The sequence below is a fragment of the Coregonus clupeaformis genome, chromosome 36 (genome assembly GCF_020615455.1).
Source record: "Coregonus clupeaformis isolate EN_2021a chromosome 36, ASM2061545v1, whole genome shotgun sequence".
In the NCBI taxonomy this organism is placed as follows: Eukaryota; Metazoa; Chordata; class Actinopteri; order Salmoniformes; family Salmonidae; genus Coregonus; species Coregonus clupeaformis.
In genome coordinates, this window is record NC_059227.1 from 41,679,137 (window position 1) to 41,698,520 (window position 19,384).

Below are 19,384 nucleotides of genomic sequence, written 5' to 3' on the forward strand. Positions count from 1 at the left end.
GTGCTCTTCACTAATGAATCCCGGTTTCAACTCTACTACACAATTCCTGGAAGCTGAAAATGTCCCAGTTCTTTGATGGCCTGCATACTCACCAGACATGTCACCTATTGAGCATGTTTGGGATGCTCAGGATTGACATGTACGACAGCGTGTTCCAGTTCCCGCCAATATCCAGCAACTTCGCACAGCCATTGAAGAGGAGTGGGACAACATTCCACAGGCCACAATCAACAGCCTGATCAACTCTATGCGAAGGAGATGTCGCGTTGCATAAGGCAAATGGTGGTCACACCATACACTGACTGGTTTTCTGATCCACACTCCAGCCATGTGAAAGCCATAGATTAGGGCATAATTAGTTTATTTCAATTCACTGATTTCCTTACATGAACTGTAACTCAGTAAAATCTTTGAAATTGTTGCATGTTGTGTTTATATTTTTGTTCAGTGTATTTTCAACCAGCAACTATCAGGAAGTAACACAGTAAAACATGTTCAGATTTTTACAACTGTTGTACAGTATGATATACTACACAGGAAAAGCAGCATTTTGACTGCAATGGGTCTTTACATTTCAATTGAGCTACAGCACGGATCTTCAGCTCTACAGGTTGAATCAAGAAATACAATTGTAAATAGATGCATTTATTCAGGATGTTCTGAGGAAAAACTGATGGGAGATTTACCATTCTGGTAAAGTTCTATGGAAAGTCTCTCAGAGACTAACTACCAGAAATGTGTCTGTGTGGGAATAGAATTTGTCCAGGAGTTTCTTATTTGTAAGATTAAATACAACATACGGTGTAATCAATGTTAAATTCAAGTGACGTGAAGTCATACATTTTACTTTGAAAGTCGCTAGATTGGAGTTCAGGCTGTGGTGCTAGTACACTATATCTGGTACACTATATTCAAACTGGTAGTATTAGGAGAGTGTGGCCAGTTAGAGAGAAAGGGGGAAGACAGGAGGGGTAAAATAGTAGATGAAATTGATGAAAATGAGAACAGATTGAATGGATTTGTCCACTGTGGATTTAGAGTTGTATCAATAGATTAAAGAAGAGGGGAGCTTAAGGCTTGGTTGAGCACACTGATTTACTGACCAAGCGGTATCATGAAGAGTGACAACCACACACTCCACAGAGGTTACTGTGAGGGTCAACACCCTGAATCACTGACATGCTATCTGATGGAGAGGAAGAGAAGAGAGAGAGGAGATGGGTAGAGGAATACACATTAAATACTACCACAATCCACACTCACTCCATGAAGAACTAAAGAGGAAATAAGACAGGTTGAAGGTGGGTCCTTTTTCTCTTTCAAATGATCCTTACTGTCTGACGTCAACGCTTCTGAACATTTTAGCCATTATTTGTTCTAAAGGATTCACAGATAAGCTATTTTCTCCTGTAATTGCTGCCATTTTCTACTCCTGCTGGTCTTCCTACCATTTCCATTTTGTGTTCTCCCATTCTTTGTCATTCAGTTATATAATTAGTGATATAATCACTCCGTCTTAAACCACACCTGCCCTCTAGCACAGGGGTATTCCACCAGGCGTCCTAGGGTCCGTGAAAATATAAATAAATAAAAAGTGGAACATTGTTTTTCTGAATATCGCTAGCAACAATATAATAAACACATTTTGAATTACATACCTACAGTAGAAAAGAGGAGAATATCTTCTTTCTAATGATGTAAACTTTATTTCTCAACTCGTAATATTGAGAAAATTACACAGAGTTTCTACTGTCTTTGGTATTACACTCATTGTAGTGTGTGACAGGCTTTGAAAAGCACCTGCGAATAGGCTACCAATGCGGAAAGTGCCGCTGGCTGCTGGTAAGCTTTCTTGAATTGGACAACACAGGGCTAACCTTTGTTTAACCAGTTAAACAGCTGCTCTTAGCAAAAATGTGTTTGGAGTTACCTTTCTAGCTAATAGACTATGGGGGTTAGAGTTTACACTTCCTCTTCCAATTATAATAAGGGGAGGTCAAAATAATGAAAAACTATTTACCAAATCTATTAATTTTAAAATGTGTATTACTTCTCCTTGCCATTATCATTCACCTTATGATAAGACAAGACGTGATTTTTTTTTTTTGCTAACGTATGATGAGGGTCGCCGGTTTGCCCTGGGCCCTGGGAAAGAAAAGGTTGAAGACCCCTGCTCGCGCAGATTGGATCCCCTCTGCTCACAATACTGAGCCTGGTTTCATTGTGGTTGAGTGCAACCTGCGAGTACTTTCCAGAGTGCAAGGTTAGATTGTGTGTACCCATGCAAAGTCACAAACTTCTTAGTGTGTGTCCAAGAAAGGAAAGACGTTGGGGGATTAGATTGTTTTCTTTCAGTTGGGTTGTCAATTCCTCTGAATACTTTATCTTTCTTTTTCCATTTGCTCTCTTTCAACCCTCTCTCAACTCTCTCTCAACCCTCTCTCAACTCTCTCTCAACTCTCTTAATACTGTTTAAAAGAGTGCTGGAGCCGAGCCTCACAGTGCAGCCTTTGTCAACGTCCATATCTGATTCCTGTCACTCATGTTTAGCCCTGTGACAGAGTCTCTGTGTCTGAAGTGGCTCCGTCTCCCTTTATCATTATATATAGACAGAGGGAGTGTTTGACCAGCTGTTAAAAATACAACTTCTCTCTTTCTTCCTCTCTCCAACACCTCCCCCCAACCCAGGTTCCCTCTCTCTCCCTTCATCATGTCGTTTCTGTCCAGAGTGAGGTCCCCCAAGCTCACCTTCTTCCAGACACTGGTGTCTCTGGTCCTGGGGGCAATGGCCCTCTTGTCCTCCTACTGGTGTGAGGGCAGTCAGAAAGTCCCCAAGCCCCTCTGCTCGGCCAACAAACTGACCAAATGCATCCCTGTGCCCGGGGTCTCGCATAACTCCACCTCCATCCAGTTCTCCTGGGAGACGGGGGACGACCGCTTCGTCTTCCCTGCCTTCCATGCAGGCATGTGGATGAGCTGTGAGGAGAACATCTACACCGACGCCTGGGGTGAGACTTTGGGGGGTGAAAATGGATGGTTGGAACTTTAATACCTGTAGGTTTGTGCACAAGAGTGGCATATAGTGGGTTCAAAGTGGGGGAGTTGCAGTCACACAGTAATGTTACTATGGGAAGCAAGGAGCAAAATGGGTAAGAAAGGGGAAAATCACTGGTGAGATGAAACGCAATGAGAGTCTAGGTACGGTGGAGTGGGGGGGGGGGGGTGTGTGTGTGTGTGTGAGCTCTTGCACTCTCTAAAGAGGATTATTATCGGTGCTCTGTTCAGGGAGATTTAGATTCTAACAGCATGACTCAATTATGGATTATGACCAGATAGAGAGAAAGGTTCATATTATTCAACCCCCCCGGCTTGACTGGACTCAACACCCTAAAGCTGAGGCTGGAGAAGACTTGATAGAGCTGTGGGATTTCTACTGACAATGAAGGATTTGAGGATATCTTGTCTGGTGGATGAGAAGTATTAAAAGGACATACTGTTCTCATACATGACTACCCACTGGGCACAAACTGGTTGAATCCACGTAATTTGTCAACATATTGTGATGTGGAATCTGTGGAAAATACATTGGATTGTAAAAAAGTCATTAAAGGTAACTGTTGTTTTGAGGGTGAAATTTCAACCACAGGATTATGTAATTATGGTAACCAAATTTCAACATCGACAAACCTTGTATAAAATATGTTGAATTTGTACCTTCGAAACAACGTCAGACATTCAACGTTATATCCACTATCAGAAAAACAGCACCTCCTACTGGAGAATTGACCTAGCATCAGCTACCTCTGGTCTCCCATACAGGCCCGCCCCTGCTTAGCTACAATATTTGTCACAGACTATTACCAAGGTGCTATTGTGAGAGTGATTGTTGAGAAATCTCCACTTAGAACCTAAAAATATTCACTGTTGCTATCGAAGCCATTCCAAATGGAAGCAAATATAACAAGACCATACTTTAACACTCATATATCATCAATGATGCTATTTAAAGCTGCAATATGTTACTTTTTGGGCGACCAGACAAAATTCACATAGATATGTGTGTTATAGCTATGTCATTCTCATTGAAAGCAAGTCTAAGAAGCGGTGGATCTGTTCTATGTGCGCTATTTATATGCTTCCTGTTCTTAAGTTTAGTTTTTGCGTCTTTTACGTTCGTTTTTGTACACCATCTTCAAACAGCTGAAAATACTATATTTTTGTTTATGGAAAATATATTTCACAGCGGTTTAGATGGTACAATGATCCTCTACACTATACCAGCTTATTTTGTCACATAAACTGAAATTAGGCGAACTATTAGAATTTTAGCAACCAGGAAATGGCGGAGCGATTTCTACATAGTGCATCTTTAAGGCCTATATAATATTTGCAAAGTCATCAACAGCTATTGTTTAAATTCAACTAAAAATAGACAATACACTAGGCCTAGGATTTCAAATGTAATGATATTTAGTGATATTGAACGCATTTGGATTTCAATCAAATCAAACTTTATTTAAAGTGCATTTCAAGTTTTTGTTGATTTAGTCCTATTCTTTTACTTCAATTTTTGGGGTTGAGCTGGAGACGTGAATCCAACATATCAATTATTAATTTGTAGACAAACTGGAAGTAAAGCCAGACTAAGTCAGTGGCACAGATGGAACTATCCAAGCATAAGATAAATCTCCTTCAAATGTAGATATTTGCTTGCGTTGACAACCAAACACAATTCAATATCCAATTTGTCTCCAAATTAATAAATTATATGTTGGATTCAAATCTCCATCTAAACCAAAAATAAATAAAAAAATAGGACTAAATCTAATTGAATCAAACTTTAAATGCACTTATTTAGTCATATTCTTTAACTTTGATTTTTGGTTTAGATGGAGACGTGAATACAACATGTTAATGATTAACTTGAAAATTACATTTCAAATCAACCAAAGCTTGAAACCCTAGGCCTCTACTGTATGTATTGTCTATTTTTTGTTGAATCCTGGGTTGCAAATTCTATATAGGCCTAAATAGTATCATTGATGATATATGACTTATAAAGTATGGTTACATTTCATTTTCTCTGTTAAACCTACCTTTTAATGTAATCTTAACTGCAGTCCAGGTCATTTGGTTCTGCTGTTAGATGAAACACAGTGATAACACGATAATCTGTTGTATAAATAAACCAAAAATCAGATATTGTTTTTCCATTGGAATTTGGTTGTGCTTTTAGATAGTTGACAGCATAGTGATAACACATTGGAAAAACCCTTGGCTGTCTTTTTGAGTTGGTGAATGTAGGTTGTAATCTCATTGATCAACGTCTCAACCAAATATGACCCAATGTGCCCCGTGGGTAGAAAGGTTTCCTGAAGGACAGCTATTCCTGATGCTATGTATTTAATCTGTCCCACACAGAAATTAACCTTATCTGATAGCTATTTCATTAATAAAATAATGATCATCGTAATATCTGTCTTTCGTTTTTTAGAGGAAAAGTGTCGCAGTTTTCTTTCTTTAACTCCAGGAGGTGAAAAAGGTAAATTATTCTGCAGTGTCAAGAGTGTATGTTGGTACACATTGCACAGTCATGACATAGTTGTACTGTAATCGTCCTCTCTCTCCCTGCAGGAATGTTGTGGCTGTCAGTGTCGATGGAGCTCATGTATGTTGGGCTGCTGTGTATCAGCTGTGTGCTGCTGTCTCTGCAGTTGTGTCTGGATGCCTTTTGGCCCTCACAGCGCTGGGGACAGCTCCTCAATGCCTACTCCGCAGTCTTCACTATCTTAGGAGGTACACATTTTACATTAGATTCTATTTTTTTGATAATTTAGCACATAGTTTCCCAAACTTGGTTCTGGGACCCCCCTGGGTGCACATTTTGTTTTTTGCCCTAGCACTACACAGCTGATTCAAATAACCAACTCATCATCAAGCTTTGATTATTTGAGTCCGCTGTGTAGTGCTAGGGCAAAGTTTGGGAAACCCTGGTTTAGCAGACGCTATTATGCGGAGCAACTTACAGTCAGTGTGTTCAACTAAGGTAGGTAAGACAACCACACATCACAGTCATTGCAAGTAAAACTTTCCTCAATAAAGCTATTAGTGAAATCAGTGCTTGTATGAAAAAGTCTCTCTGATCTAATCCACATAAACGCTTTCAATGTCTGCCATTTAATCTCTGTTTTATTATCTTAGGGTTACTGGGAATGGTGGCTCACATGATGTTCATGCAGGTGTTTCAGACTACTGCCTCTATGGGTCCAGAGGACTTCAAACCACACAGCTACAGCTACTCCTGGGCCTTTTAGTGAGTCTGCACGCACGCACGCACACACACACACACTGTTTACTACAGTACCACTACTCATTCTCTGATCTTCAGTGTGCTCTGCTCCTCTTTGGTCTCAAAGAGCAAGTGTGCTTAAGTGCTTACATATTCCCCCTTTAAATAAGAGAGACACCCAATAATTTATCTCAAGGACTCTCAGGAGACCTGGGCTCCTGTTAAAGACCTCTGTCCAACTCAAATAGATTATTGCAATATCGCATATGCCTTGTAGCAATTGTGTTTTAGTAAGATAAGGATATGAAATATGTTTGCAACAGTAGGCTTGCACACATGGATTCAGATGAACACCATCCACCTTGCTGCTCCTTTCTCTTTACTCTGTTTCTCTCAGTGTGGCATGGCTGGCCTTTACCTGCTGCATGTTGTCAGGAGTCTCCACCCTCAACAACTACACCAAGAAGGCTGTAATGGAGCGGAGGCGTAAAGCCCGCCTGTACCCCCCTCGATTCCCTGACATAAAGCCCCTGCTACCCCCGGCCCCCTGCTACTGCCCTCTGCCACCACACCCCTGCATGTCCTTACCATCCGCAGAACTCTCACCCCCGTCGCCCTACTTTGACCCCCCTTCGCCACCCCCACCCTCATCACCCCGTCCACTCACCCACTCCCTATCCCTCCCCCACTGCTACACACTCCCCCACCCTGAATACTTACCACCTCCCCCGTCCCACCCTGCTCCCCTGTCCCCCTATCACCGCCACTCCCTCCCCTCTCCCTCCATCTCTCTGCCCCTCTACGTCCACAGTTACATACCCCAGTACTACTCAGAGGACAGGGGCAGAGATATGGAGGAAGAGGGGAGGGAGTACTCAGATGAGGAGTACAGCCCACTTTGACTGTAGATGTGTGATACTTACCTATGAGCCAACATGCATTTTGATTTTGACAGAGCAAAACAGTGTGAAGTAGTCTGTTGAAGCTCTCTGTCCAAACTTGTATGCATGCTGTCAATAAAGCTTGGTGAAAATGTGCAAAATCCTTTCATGCAGAGATTAGTATACCTTCTGTCAGTTTCACTGTGGTGCCCCTCTACCAGTGACTAGGTATTCATTCAATCTGTCCTTCTTCACCGATCATGATTCATATAAAATAGTTTTGCAATGACAGGTGAAATTTGATTTAAATCAGGTTTTAATACAAATTATTATCATTATCATACTGATAAGAAATAGTAACAAAAATAACATTGCATTAAACATACAAAGCATAATGTGGAACCAAACATGTTCATATTTACACATATATCTCAATGTGCAGCGAGCAAACGTGCAGTGAGGTTAGTACTAATGTTCCATTCCATGTATGGACATTGGCAAATACATTATATTCTTTGTCTTATTCTGCACACTATAGTAGGTCTGTAAGTCAAACGGGGTAATGATCGTTGACAGTTTCCGAAATTGGATTCTGTTTGCTGCACTCTAGTGAGGCGTCAATTCATTATTCTATTTGGTTTTGAGTGTTTTGGCCTTGTTTTATTCTGAGCCTAATTGAGAAATAAATCAAATGTAAGCAAGAATATTTCAGGACTATGATTCTGAAATAATACGATTCTGTAGGCCTATACTCTTTCACTCTCTGACTCCCCTATACATTCTCCAACGAATATATGAGCGCTGTAAAATTTGGTCCCACTTCATATTAAGAGCCTGTGAAAACTAAACATGGACTTGGTAATATGTGGGCAGGACAGGTAAGTTATTACTATGTGGGCAGGACAGGTAAGTTATTACTATGTGGGCAGGACAGGTAAGTTATTACTATGTGGGCAGGACAGGTAAGTTATTACTATGTGGGCAGGACAGGTAAGTTATAACTATGTAAATCCATATGTTTATACACACTTCATATAAAGTGGGAACCAAAAGAGATACATTAATCAAAATTCAAGCCAGAAAAACTGTGGATAACAACTCTCCCCTTTGGTATACCACACTCATATCCATACCTAATTGTACAAAAAACGATCAGATCGTAAGATATTGAGCCTGTCTCTTGGGTTTGGGATAGTCTTCTGCTTCTAGTTTGCTGTTTTCTTTCGCAGGACAAAGTAGATGATACTGGAGATGAAGGTGAACGCAAAGGAGATCCAGGCCAGAATGAAGGAGTGGCCATACCAACCATCCGATTCACCCTTGTGAAAGATGTCTGTGTAGATGGAGGCAGCGATCATGATGCACAGGCCTGGAAGGGGGGGGGGGGGAGGGGAGGGAGGGAGGGACATACAAAGGTCAAGCAAAGACAGAACTAGTTTTTTAACAGGTTGAAGATTTAAAGTGTTTAGGGCAATACTTACAGGCTAGGAGCTGGAAGATGCCAGAGAAGGTGAATCTCTGTCCCTTTGACAGAGTGAAGAGCTGTCCCACAAACACAAACAGGCCAAGGGAGGAGAATATGCAGGCCAGAATGGAGCTAGCCTGCACTGCCTGGAGGTAGTCTGTAGAGGGAGACAGAGACAGACACAGAGTAAGGACTATTTACAGAACAGACACACCCAGAAATCAACACCGTATTAACGAAATAGTGTTGTGTCACGCTCTGGAATGCAGAGGTGAAAGGGGCAGATCTTTCAAAACAAGTGGGAGGATTTTTTTTTGAAACACAATGAAAGTATTTTAATCTGGAAAATTGTGTGCTAAGGAATATTTATAAGAGGATTTAAGACGAGTTCATTTCATTAGGTTGTAAAAGGGTTTCTCAGACATCAAATAAAACACTTTATGAGAGCTACAACATTGCTACATATATACTTGACCACACATTCACTAAAAGGTCTAAACACAGACTCACTGTATTTGTAATATACTTTCAGTGTATGTATTCAAGCAAATCTGAACCTCTTCACCCGCCCCAACCCTGTCCCTGATCCTGCCACACCCTCTGTTCAGTTTCCTCTATGAGAACATGGCATTGTTCTCCCTCATTGGCCAATAGAGTACTTACTGATCAATCATGCTAGACACTGCCAGACACACAGAGACAGGTTAGATGGCAGGCTTAGTCTGACAGTTGTTATGGCACTCTACCCTGAATTCAATCAAACCTACACCGCAGTAAACCCACATCCTGGAGAAACTACACTGTTCCTGTTTCTGTGCTGCAAAAATGTATATCTTAGGGTGACTTGAGACAGAAAAAAAAACATTTACGTGTAGGTTGATATTTACATATATATCCAGGAGCAATGCTAAGTTCCTGCAGTGCTGTTTTTTTCCCACAGAGAATGTTTGATTACATTTTAGCCCAGCGGTCCAGTATGGCCAAGGCTTACCTTGAGGGTAGTGGCTAGGGAGATCATTTGAGATCCAGGTTCCATTGGTCAGTATCCACCTGGCCCACACATCAGTGGACATGGTTTTTGTCATCCACCAGGCCTGGACAGGACAGAGAGGAGAGATAGTCAATGAACATCCACAGGTTCATGTGTTGTGTTGTAACATGCATTTGGATGTCCAGGCACAGGGACAACAGTCAATGGGTGGAATGTACATCTGTAGAATGTAGCAGCATTCCACAGCAGCCAGGTATGCACCTCTCACTATGACAGACAGGCCTTTTAACACTCACTGGAATCCCACACACAAACAAGAGCATGTATATGCAGCCACATTGTTGACGATAACGCACAGGCGCACGTGCACACACACACACACACACACACACAGAGAGTGATGAAACACTGGCCAAACTGTTTGTCTCCTGTCTTCTCTCAGGTGTGAGAGTGAGCTCAGAAATGTAGTCCAGAAAACAAAAGTGGAACACTGACAGAACAGCACCAAAGGCCTGAGCCGATGAGGGCTAACATAGCATGCTTTCCTCTTTTGATTCAACACCCCACAGACATTGTGAAAGAGATGTGCACTCATGTGTAGCTCCACAGGGCTATGTCAACATGAAGAGAAAACTAAGTGGAGGAGGTGCAGTGGGGGATTACTTACATTGTCGATCGTTGCCACTAGGAGGAGGATGATGCTGGTGAGGTGAAGGAGGAAGATTCCAGCTAGAAGAACCAACATGATGACTGAGAGAAAGACAGAACAAGGGAGAACATTTATATATTGAATGTTAAAATCTGGTCAAACACTTCCTCGTCTATAACATATCAAATAAAGGGAGACGGGGCCACTTCAAACACAGAGACACTGTCACAGGGCTTAACATGAGTGACAGGAATCAGATATTCTATTGTTTTATTCTTGTTTTGTTCTCTCTTGCTGTACAGTGTCCTTGTGTTTCTTGAAAGGTGCTTTAAATCCAATGTATTATTATTATTATTCAATATTATTAGATATGGACGTTGACAAAGCATGCACTGTATTGCTTGGCTCCAGCACTTTGAAACAGGCAGTCAATAATGATGGAAGTCCTGAATCTGGCACCCCCCCCCCCCCCAGGGTGCGGCTTCATAACTCTTGATTACCATGGGTCATAGACACACTATCACACACACACACACTAACAGAAATGGAGGGAGGCGTGATAAAAAATGAATCTAAAGGATTCAGAGGAAGAGAGTTGAGATAGGACAATGTAGTGTTAGCCCTGGGAAACAGACAACCAGAAAATCAGAGGGATAAAGGGGGAAGTGTCGGCAGGAGATGAGTTGTAACTTGTTTGCAGCTTGCAACAAACCGCCACTCCTTAAAACAACTGCACAAAATACCTACTACCCTGCCTGCCCCACCTCCCCCAAATAAACACATACATACACCTTAACCAGGGGTTCTCAAACTTTATAGGGCTGGGACCCCTTTTGTGATAGTAAATGAATCATGGACCCCCTCATAATCAGAACACAACTTGAGTTAGATAAAAAATAGCATACAAGGAGTATTACCATAACTTCAGCAGTGCATGGTGAGACAAATCAAGTTTCGGGCCCTAGGAAGGAACATTTTAAAGGCTTGCCTCTTGGCATCGGAGAGAAAATGTTGCCGTTTACGAGCTAATTTCCTGCAATTCTACAGATTTTGTCATGTGGCAGAGAGATGTTTTTGTTGTTGCAGCTTTAAAGCAATTCTACAAAAAAAATTATGAGGCAGAGAGAAAACTTTGCCATTTTAAATCTTAAATTACACTGCATTTATGTAAAAGTATTGTGGATAGCAATATCCCTGTGAGCTTCCCAGACCCATGTTGCCCAGAGTTAAGAACATACATTGTAGATTAATAATATCACATTGTATTGTGTTAACTTATTCCACGGATCCCTTGGCCATAAAAAAAAAATCTGTATATATATAAATTTTTTAATATATATTTTGAGATCTGGCCATGAACCCCCTGCAAGCCATTGTTAGTGGCTTTGAATGACCCCACATTGAAAACCCCTGCCTTAACCAATTCAGATTAACTAGGCAGCTCAACTCAAAATATTGATAAACGATCTCAATTCACCAATTACAATTGCCATTATTTGATTTATTTATTCAGTAAACACCATAACCAATACAACATAAGCTGAATTACTGTTTGAATGGCCATTGTCAGTAGAGAGAAGGCAAGATTGCTTGATGCTTGTTTTTCCTAAATACAATCATATTGTGAGAACAACTCACGGATACACTCTAGAGTTCCTTCCCACCCCTACTACTGGCAATAGGGCGGCTTGGGATCTGGTGGATGTGGAGAGAGCGAGGCGAGAGCCCATCTGGAATGCAGAGGACCTCTCTGGGATAAAGGGCTGGTCTGGGTTGGGTCCAGACATGTGATCTACATCAACACTGATCCAGCCCAAGGTGTTTCCCGCCCACGTACACTTCAAAATTACTGTAATTGGGAACGAGTACTTCTTAGTTAGCTCAACTGTGTGTAAATATTTGAGTACACAAAAGGTGGTCTGTGTAATTTCTCATATGAGAGCTTCTCATCTTTGTGCTGAAGGGACAAATAAAGATGGAACTCGAGCTAGTCTTAGACAATTAAACCTCTGACTGTCTGAGCTGACAGCCGCTGAGGGAAGTTTAACCCTGTTCTGCTCTGTGAAGGAAATACAAAAGTACACCCTATCCAACCTCAGCAGTTTGCCCGAGTCACAGAGAGTAAACACTGAATGTATGACAAACTCCCTGCCTCCTAGGATGGAGCATAGTTCCATCACGCAATCAGCTACCTACCAGAAATTACAGGATAGGTTTCATGGGCTAAAGCGTGTGCATTTTGAACTTTAACTAAATATATACTTAAAGTTTCAGTGCATTTGGATTTTCACCTTGTAATGTTTGTTTCAGAACCAGCTACCTGATCAATTACCTGAACACACCAACACTAAACTTACCTGGCAAAGGACATAACAAAAACTACCAGTATCACTTGCAATACAAAAGACGTGCTAGCTACAATTCTAATTAATTCACGCCCCTACTGACTGTGTGCAATTGTATTAGTCTTGAGAGTAATAAAATAGAAGACATGCATATTGGCTATTATCATTTCAAAAAACACATGAAGAGCATGTCAAAGAGTTGAGAGTTCTGAAAGAGAACAAAAATGTTCAACTTACTTTTTGATGGTAGCCTTTCTGTTGAAGCCCAATTCCTTCTGCTCTCTACGTTCCAAATGTCAGACTCAGCCCTCCCGGCTAAAGAACGCACAAACACTCACAACTACACCTCCACCCACTTCTTACCCCTCCCTCTTTTCCCAGAGTCCACACCCCACCCAAATCTCTCTCACTCTCCTTTTTTCTATCTATCTCTCTCCCTCCCTTGCTCTCTCTCTCTTTCTTGCTCTGTCTCTGTGTCACATATATGCAGTTACTCAAAAGCCACTATTTCAACAATGTCAGTATTTGTTTTTCATGTTCTAGCTATGTCTTTGTCACTCTGTCTATTTTGGCCATTATATCCATGAGTACTCAGAGGAAGCACACTGACTCACCCACAGATGTTTGGGAAACTCCCAAAATATTGTAATGAATTCAAATCCGTTGCCATGGAGACTCAGTTGTAGCCAGAGCGACCACGTTGTTGCTGTTGTATCTCCACACACAGACGTGGTGGGTGTAGTGTTTCTGCCTGATCCCCACCCACTCTCTCCATTCCCCCTCCAAAGCTCTCTCTCCGGGAGGATAGTCAGGATGAAGGAATGTAGTTGGTTGGGAGGGAGAGGAGGAGGTAACAAGTGCAAGTCATAGCCTGAGCGTGAGAGAGAGAGCGAGAGATATTGTGTGTTTGCATGAGAACGAGTGAGAGAAACCTGTTTCACACAAGTACAACTCATATTCACACTTGATTGATAGATATAATGCACTATCTAGGACAATAGTCTGACAATATAAGTAGAGGGACAGAAACCTACTTCTGATGACCTCTGCTGAGGTAATGTGCTACACAGAAAGTGCTTCAGCAGCCTCAGGTGATGTCACAGGATAATGATAGGGTTTCAGATATGTTTGGCCAAGTGACTCTCGGACCTCAAAGTATTATCCACTGGGCAGGTCACATACTGGGTTATTGGTGGATACTGTTCCACAAACAGCATACCTCACTTGGGTCAAAGTCAGGGAATGTGGAGTAACCTCTAAAGATTTACTGTGGACTCCCCACACCCAACACTGAGGCTGTGACTGTCACAAAGCCAATAGGATACACCCTAGCGGGACAGGCAACTCAAATATTGAGCCTCAAATATAGAAAAAGGCAGAGAGGGAATTTAGAAATGTTGTCTAGCCTGCCTCTTCCCAGGCTGTATCGACCCCACCTACCTGCCAGGTGAGGTAAGCTAGCTCGGGTACAGTGTGGCCTAAATCCCTGCTGCCTCTGTCTGCCTATGGAGGCTGGTCCCGAGCTGGGCAGGGCCCCAGTGGAATTAACAGATAACATGCCTGTATAGCTTTTGAGAGGACCAATGGGATCATCTCATCAACAATCAGCCCTTCGTTTCCCTTCCTTAATCAAAACTGGAAAAACCAGAGCCCATAAAGCAGGGGTGTCAAACTCATTCCACGGAGGGCCGAGTGTCTGCGGGTTTAGTTTTTTCTTTTCAATTAAGACCTAGACAACCAGGTGTGGGGAGTTCCTTACTAATCAGTGACCTTAATTCATCAATCAAGTACAATGGAGGAGCAAAAACCCGCAGACACTTGGCCCTCCGTGGAATGAGTTTGACACGTGCCATAAAGGCAGATTGGAACAGTTGTGATATAGTTTGAATTGAAGTGTTGTATGTACAGTATTAATAACGTGTTCGCTCCTTTATATTCAAGGCAAGGCTGATCCAAGGTGGTTCTATTGTGTGGCAGTGGCTCACCTTGTGTGGGATGACAAGTTAGAATGTGTGGGTTAATTCTATGAGTGTTGAGAAAGACCACGCTGCTTGTGACTCAACGCTAAGGAGCTCCCAGGGAGGCTCACTGATAGAGTATTTCCACATGGCTGTGTGAAACAATTCCAGTGTCCACATGCCAAGGGGAGTAAGCGTGACCATAAGCACGTTGCTTTACAATGGTAAAATGATCTGTCTGTGGTTAACTGTGTCATTCTCCCCGGTCTCTGCCTGTCTGAGTCAATCTACCTGCAAGATGACTGTCCTGGATGTCTGATTGCTAGGTTTAAATTTAGAAATACAGCAAGGGTATGTATGGGATTTTCTGGGTAATTGTAATGTTTAATGAGTCAGAACAGATAATAGCCTGTATCAAAAACAGTGTGTTGAAACGCTCACCCTACCCAGTGTTGACTTATTGGGATAAGGCTACAATCTCACTTATCCCTCCACTCCCACTTGTCGCTTCACTGGTTTCCTATACAGGTACAGTACACACTGACGTCATGGTGCAGTTGTAACACACACATGATCACACCCTTCTGGCCCTCAGATTAATGTCATTGCCACACATATTCTGCTACAAACACACACACACACACACACAGTGGAAGGTGAAAGGATCTCCCTATCCTACAGGGAATACTACCTGGATCAAAGGAGCAAATGGACCATCAGATTCTAGGACTGCCAGTCAATGTTCCCTCTAATTTTTTTCATCACTGAGCAAGTTTCAGGTCTGCTGAATGCAAACTTGTTAGTTGTGAAAATTCTGTGCAACTTCCGGCGTGCGTTTGCTGTGAACACTGAGGCTGTACCCGCTTTAAGTTAGTTTTAACAGTGGTCAAGTAGGCTATTGTGTCTATTTTATCATAATGTAGGCCTACCAGAGTGGCCTACCATCAAATACAATGGAAAAAATGCATCCCATAACATTTTAACATGGAAATAGCTGTTTTATCATTCAGCCTACAGCATTCCATGAGACTTTGAAAAAAATATGCAGGGCTTCACATTAACCTGTTCATCCACTTGTCCTTTAGAAAATGTTGTTGTGTTGTTTGATGCAAGAAACCACTTTACAAAATAAAATGCATCATTATTCCCATACCATTATTACAGAGAATCAGCCAAATTATGCTACCCTTTACCTATTGGCTACTTAGCTTATACAAGCCTGTCTCAAAATACAACACTACCCCTTTAAGACAAAATAAATATTTTTACATGAAACGCTTTTCAAAGATGTCTGGAAATGCACACGTTGTGTGCTCTTGTATGAAGCAATCCCTCCCCCATTGCTGACTACAAATTATCTATAACTGGGCTAATAACTAAGTAACTAGCAAAGGATATGAACAAACATACACGTGGCTACATGCAGCTCTCGCTTTCATCTCAAAACAAGGGCATCTGCTCACCACCACTCATGCTGTAAATACAGTCCAGTTCAAAGTGTAGAGCACAGATCCATATATGGCAATGGTCTACTTGCATATAGGCCTACTGCAGCTCTGATTGGTTATGGAACACTGGTCTGTGTAGAGTAGGGGCCTGAGTTGTACATGTCAATGCAATAGAATCCTACTCCTTCAACAAAATCTCTTGCATAGTTTGTTTTGTTTCGAGTATGTTGCATTGAAAGTGGCTAAAATTGTGTTGGTTCGATCACAATTGCCACAGTAAAGGGAAACGGTGATAGTGTTAACTAATGGAGAAAACTCAACTTTCTAGAGTTAAGTTCAATCTTGTGCTTCTCTGCACGCTGATATTTCTTCTGCATGGCAGTCGCGGGGAGCTGCACGCCCGTACATGCGCTCGCAGCTTAAAGGGAACATTGCTGCCAGTTGAAGGATACTACTCCCATGATCTCCATGTTGTGGCATGCTCCTTCCACATACAGTGAGGGAAAAAAGTATTTGATCCCCTGCTGATTTTGTACGTTTGCCCACTGACAAAGAAATGATCAGTCTATAATTTTAATGGTAGATTTATTTGAACAGTGAGAGACAGAATAACAACAAAAAAAACAGAAAAACGCATGTCAAAAATGTTATACATTCATTTGCATTTTAATGAGGGAAAATACTTTTTTCCCTCACTGTATATACTGTATTCTATACTATCTATTGCATCTTAGCCTATGCCACTCTGATAATGACATTGCTCATCCATCTATTTATATATTCTTATTCCATTCCTTTACTTAGATTTGTGTGTTTTAGGTTTTTGTTGTGGAACTGTTAGATATTATTTGCTAGATATTGCTGCACTGTCGGAACTAGAAGCACAAGCATTTCGCTACACTCGCATTAACATGTGTATGTGACCAATACATTTGATTTGATTTGACTTGAAGGTGGAGCAACATTCAGATCAGCCAGGTGTCATCATAGGTCAGACAGAAACAGGTAGAGTTGGACTAGGTCCTAGGACATACATCAATGTATGTAAGCCTCGAAACTAAATTATATCATTATTCACAGAGTACATGGACATCCTGTGATTTGTGTTACCCTTTACGTGACCAGAATTAGAATGACATTTGAATTGCTCTGTCATTACCATTTTGGTATCAGGTGATTATATCCACTTCTTCATAACACTCTGACTTCCCTGGGGACGATGATCAGTTGAGGCCTGTAACGGCAGGACTATGATGTGGCTGCTTCGCGTGATGTTGGCTGCTTCGCGTGATGTATTGTTGTCTCTACCTTCTTGCCCTTTGTGCTGTTGTCTGTGACCAATAATGTTTGTACCATGTCATGTGCTGCTACCATGTTGTGCTGCTGCCATGTTGTGTTCCTACCATGTTGTTTTCATGTTGGGTTGCTATCTTGCTGTGTTGTCGTGTGTTGCTGCCATGCTATGTTGTTGTCTTAGGTCTCTCTTTATGTAGTGTTGTGTTGTCTCTCTTGTTGTGATGTGTGTTTGGTCCTATATTTATATAATTATTTTAAATCCCAGCCCCCGTCCCAGCAGGAGGCCTTTTGCCTTTTGGTAGGCCATCATTGTAAATAAGAATTTGTTCTTAACTAACTTGCCTAGTTAAATAAAGGTTAAATAAAATAATAAAATAAAATAAACAACGGCAAAACTATGGTTCCTTTAGATTCGTCTGGGGTTTCTTAATGATCCCCACGTTAAAATAATACTACAGTTTACTATAGAATACTACAGTACTTACTATATAATTATATAGTAAACTGTAGTGTACTGTAGAATACTATATTACACACTGTAGTATCCCTCGATCCTGTGTAGTACTTAATATATAATGTTGTAGTATACTGTAGAATACTATAGTAAATACTCAATATTATCCAAACAAAAAAACTCTGTAGTAAAAAGTATAGACCACATACAGTATTGTGTTCCCTACAGGTTATAGAAAAGAGTAGAAGCTCTGGGCTATCCGTTCAGACCCCAATCCTACTAATCTAAAGAAAAGTTGCTCTTTTAGTATTTCTCCAGTAGGTTTCCTGAAGGAGAAAGCCTCCACTTCTATGTCTAAGATAATAAAACAAAAACACTGTAGTAGGCTAAATACTACAGTAATGTCCGCAAAAACACTACAGTAAATACTACAGTATACTACAGTCTGCAAAAAACACTACAGTACATACTACATTATAGTACAGGCCGCAAAAACAATACAGTAAATACTACAGTATACTACAATCCGCAAAAGCACTACATAAATTACTATAGTTACACTACCGTTTTCTTTTACTACAGTATTTATACTATAGTTAACTGTAAATACTACAGTGCACTACAGTAAATACTGCAAAAACACTACAGTGAATACTACAGTAAAGTCTGCAAAAATACTACAGTGAATACTATAGTATTTTCCCATGTGGGTCCCTGCAAGGGGAATTCCAACAGGTCTTGAAGCAGTCTGTTGTTGCTTTTTTAAGAAGAAGAAGAAAAAGTAAACTGTCAGGGATAGCTTTAAGGGACATGTAATCCAATGTAGTAACAGAAAAAAGATAAGAAATGTAGCCACTAGTTGTTTTGGTTGTTCCAGCAACTGTTTACATTCAATAAAACAATTATTCCTGATATTTAGTGGAGCTGCCCGTTTCCATGGTGACTAGTCAGGGTTTTATTATTGATCCACTCCCTCTCTGTCACTTCCACCCTGTGGCTCTTTTTTTTAGATCTCACATTATTGCTACATGTTGTTTTGTCCCTCCTTTTCCTGTTCAGCCCTCGTTTACCACCCCCTCTCACTCTTTTCTCTCAATGAAATCCAGACATACATATTTTCTGCTTTGAAACGTTGAAAAGAAAACAACTCCTGACTGTTAGTAGCTAGGCAACTCACAATATGAGTCATCACTCTGCTGCGCCCATCAACCCCCTCTCCCCTCCCCTCCCCTTCCCTGTACAATCTCTTCATGTAGCCTATTGAAGAGTGTAGTTCAGTTGGACAGTGTCATTATGTTTAAATTAAATCCCTCTATTACTCACTGGTCCTTCTTGACTATTCCAGTAGTTAGTATGCAGATGTCTGATAAAAGAGGGAAGTACAGTGGAATTTGTTTTTGTTTTTCACTGTCACGCTTAGGCCTACCACTGTCCGTACAATTCATGCCACTGTACTATTCGGCTGATAATGATCAACATTGATGTTGCCATGTGGTGGCAAAGTGTCACTATGACAATAATAGCAATGGTTATAGTGATGTTATTCCAAAGGAAACACTAAATAAAATCCCTATAATGCCCCAAGTTGATTTCAGGGCAAATCCAACA

The 19,384-nt window shown here is 41.2% G+C and overlaps 2 protein-coding genes and 1 non-coding gene across 4 annotated transcripts; 2 read left to right on the top strand and 1 right to left on the bottom strand.

The window, feature by feature from the left end:
• The first annotated feature begins 1,157 nt into the window (after window positions 1-1,157).
• Window positions 1,158-7,191, top strand: LOC121568644 (germ cell-specific gene 1-like protein). The gene is made up of 6 exons (XM_045211218.1): window positions 1,158-1,301; window positions 2,689-3,008; window positions 5,495-5,542; window positions 5,635-5,796; window positions 6,202-6,313; window positions 6,687-7,191. Exons 2-6 carry the CDS (start codon window positions 2,711-2,713, stop codon window positions 7,189-7,191), a joined length of 1,125 nt encoding a protein of 374 aa, XP_045067153.1. The 5' UTR covers window positions 1,158-1,301; window positions 2,689-2,710.
• A 277-nt stretch (window positions 7,192-7,468) lies between these two features.
• Window positions 7,469-13,329, bottom strand: LOC121568997 (epithelial membrane protein 2-like). 2 transcript variants are annotated; one of them, XM_041879570.2, is made up of 5 exons: window positions 13,235-13,329; window positions 10,294-10,376; window positions 9,627-9,729; window positions 8,652-8,792; window positions 7,469-8,539 (listed from the first exon to the last, which is right to left on the bottom strand). In XM_041879570.2, exons 2-5 carry the CDS (start codon window positions 10,369-10,371, stop codon window positions 8,376-8,378), a joined length of 486 nt encoding a protein of 161 aa, XP_041735504.1. In that variant the 5' UTR covers window positions 10,372-10,376; window positions 13,235-13,329; the 3' UTR covers window positions 7,469-8,375. The 2 variants fall into 2 exon arrangements, with proteins under 2 accessions (XP_041735504.1, XP_041735503.1); XM_041879569.2 differs by lacking the exon at window positions 13,235-13,329 and adding an exon at window positions 12,858-12,968.
• Window positions 13,330-18,066: 4,737 nt separating this feature from the next.
• Window positions 18,067-18,120, top strand: LOC121570794. Its single transcript, XR_006001534.1, has one exon. It is a non-coding gene; the product is annotated as a U7 small nuclear RNA (small nuclear RNA).
• The last annotated feature ends 1,264 nt before the right edge of the window (window positions 18,121-19,384 follow it).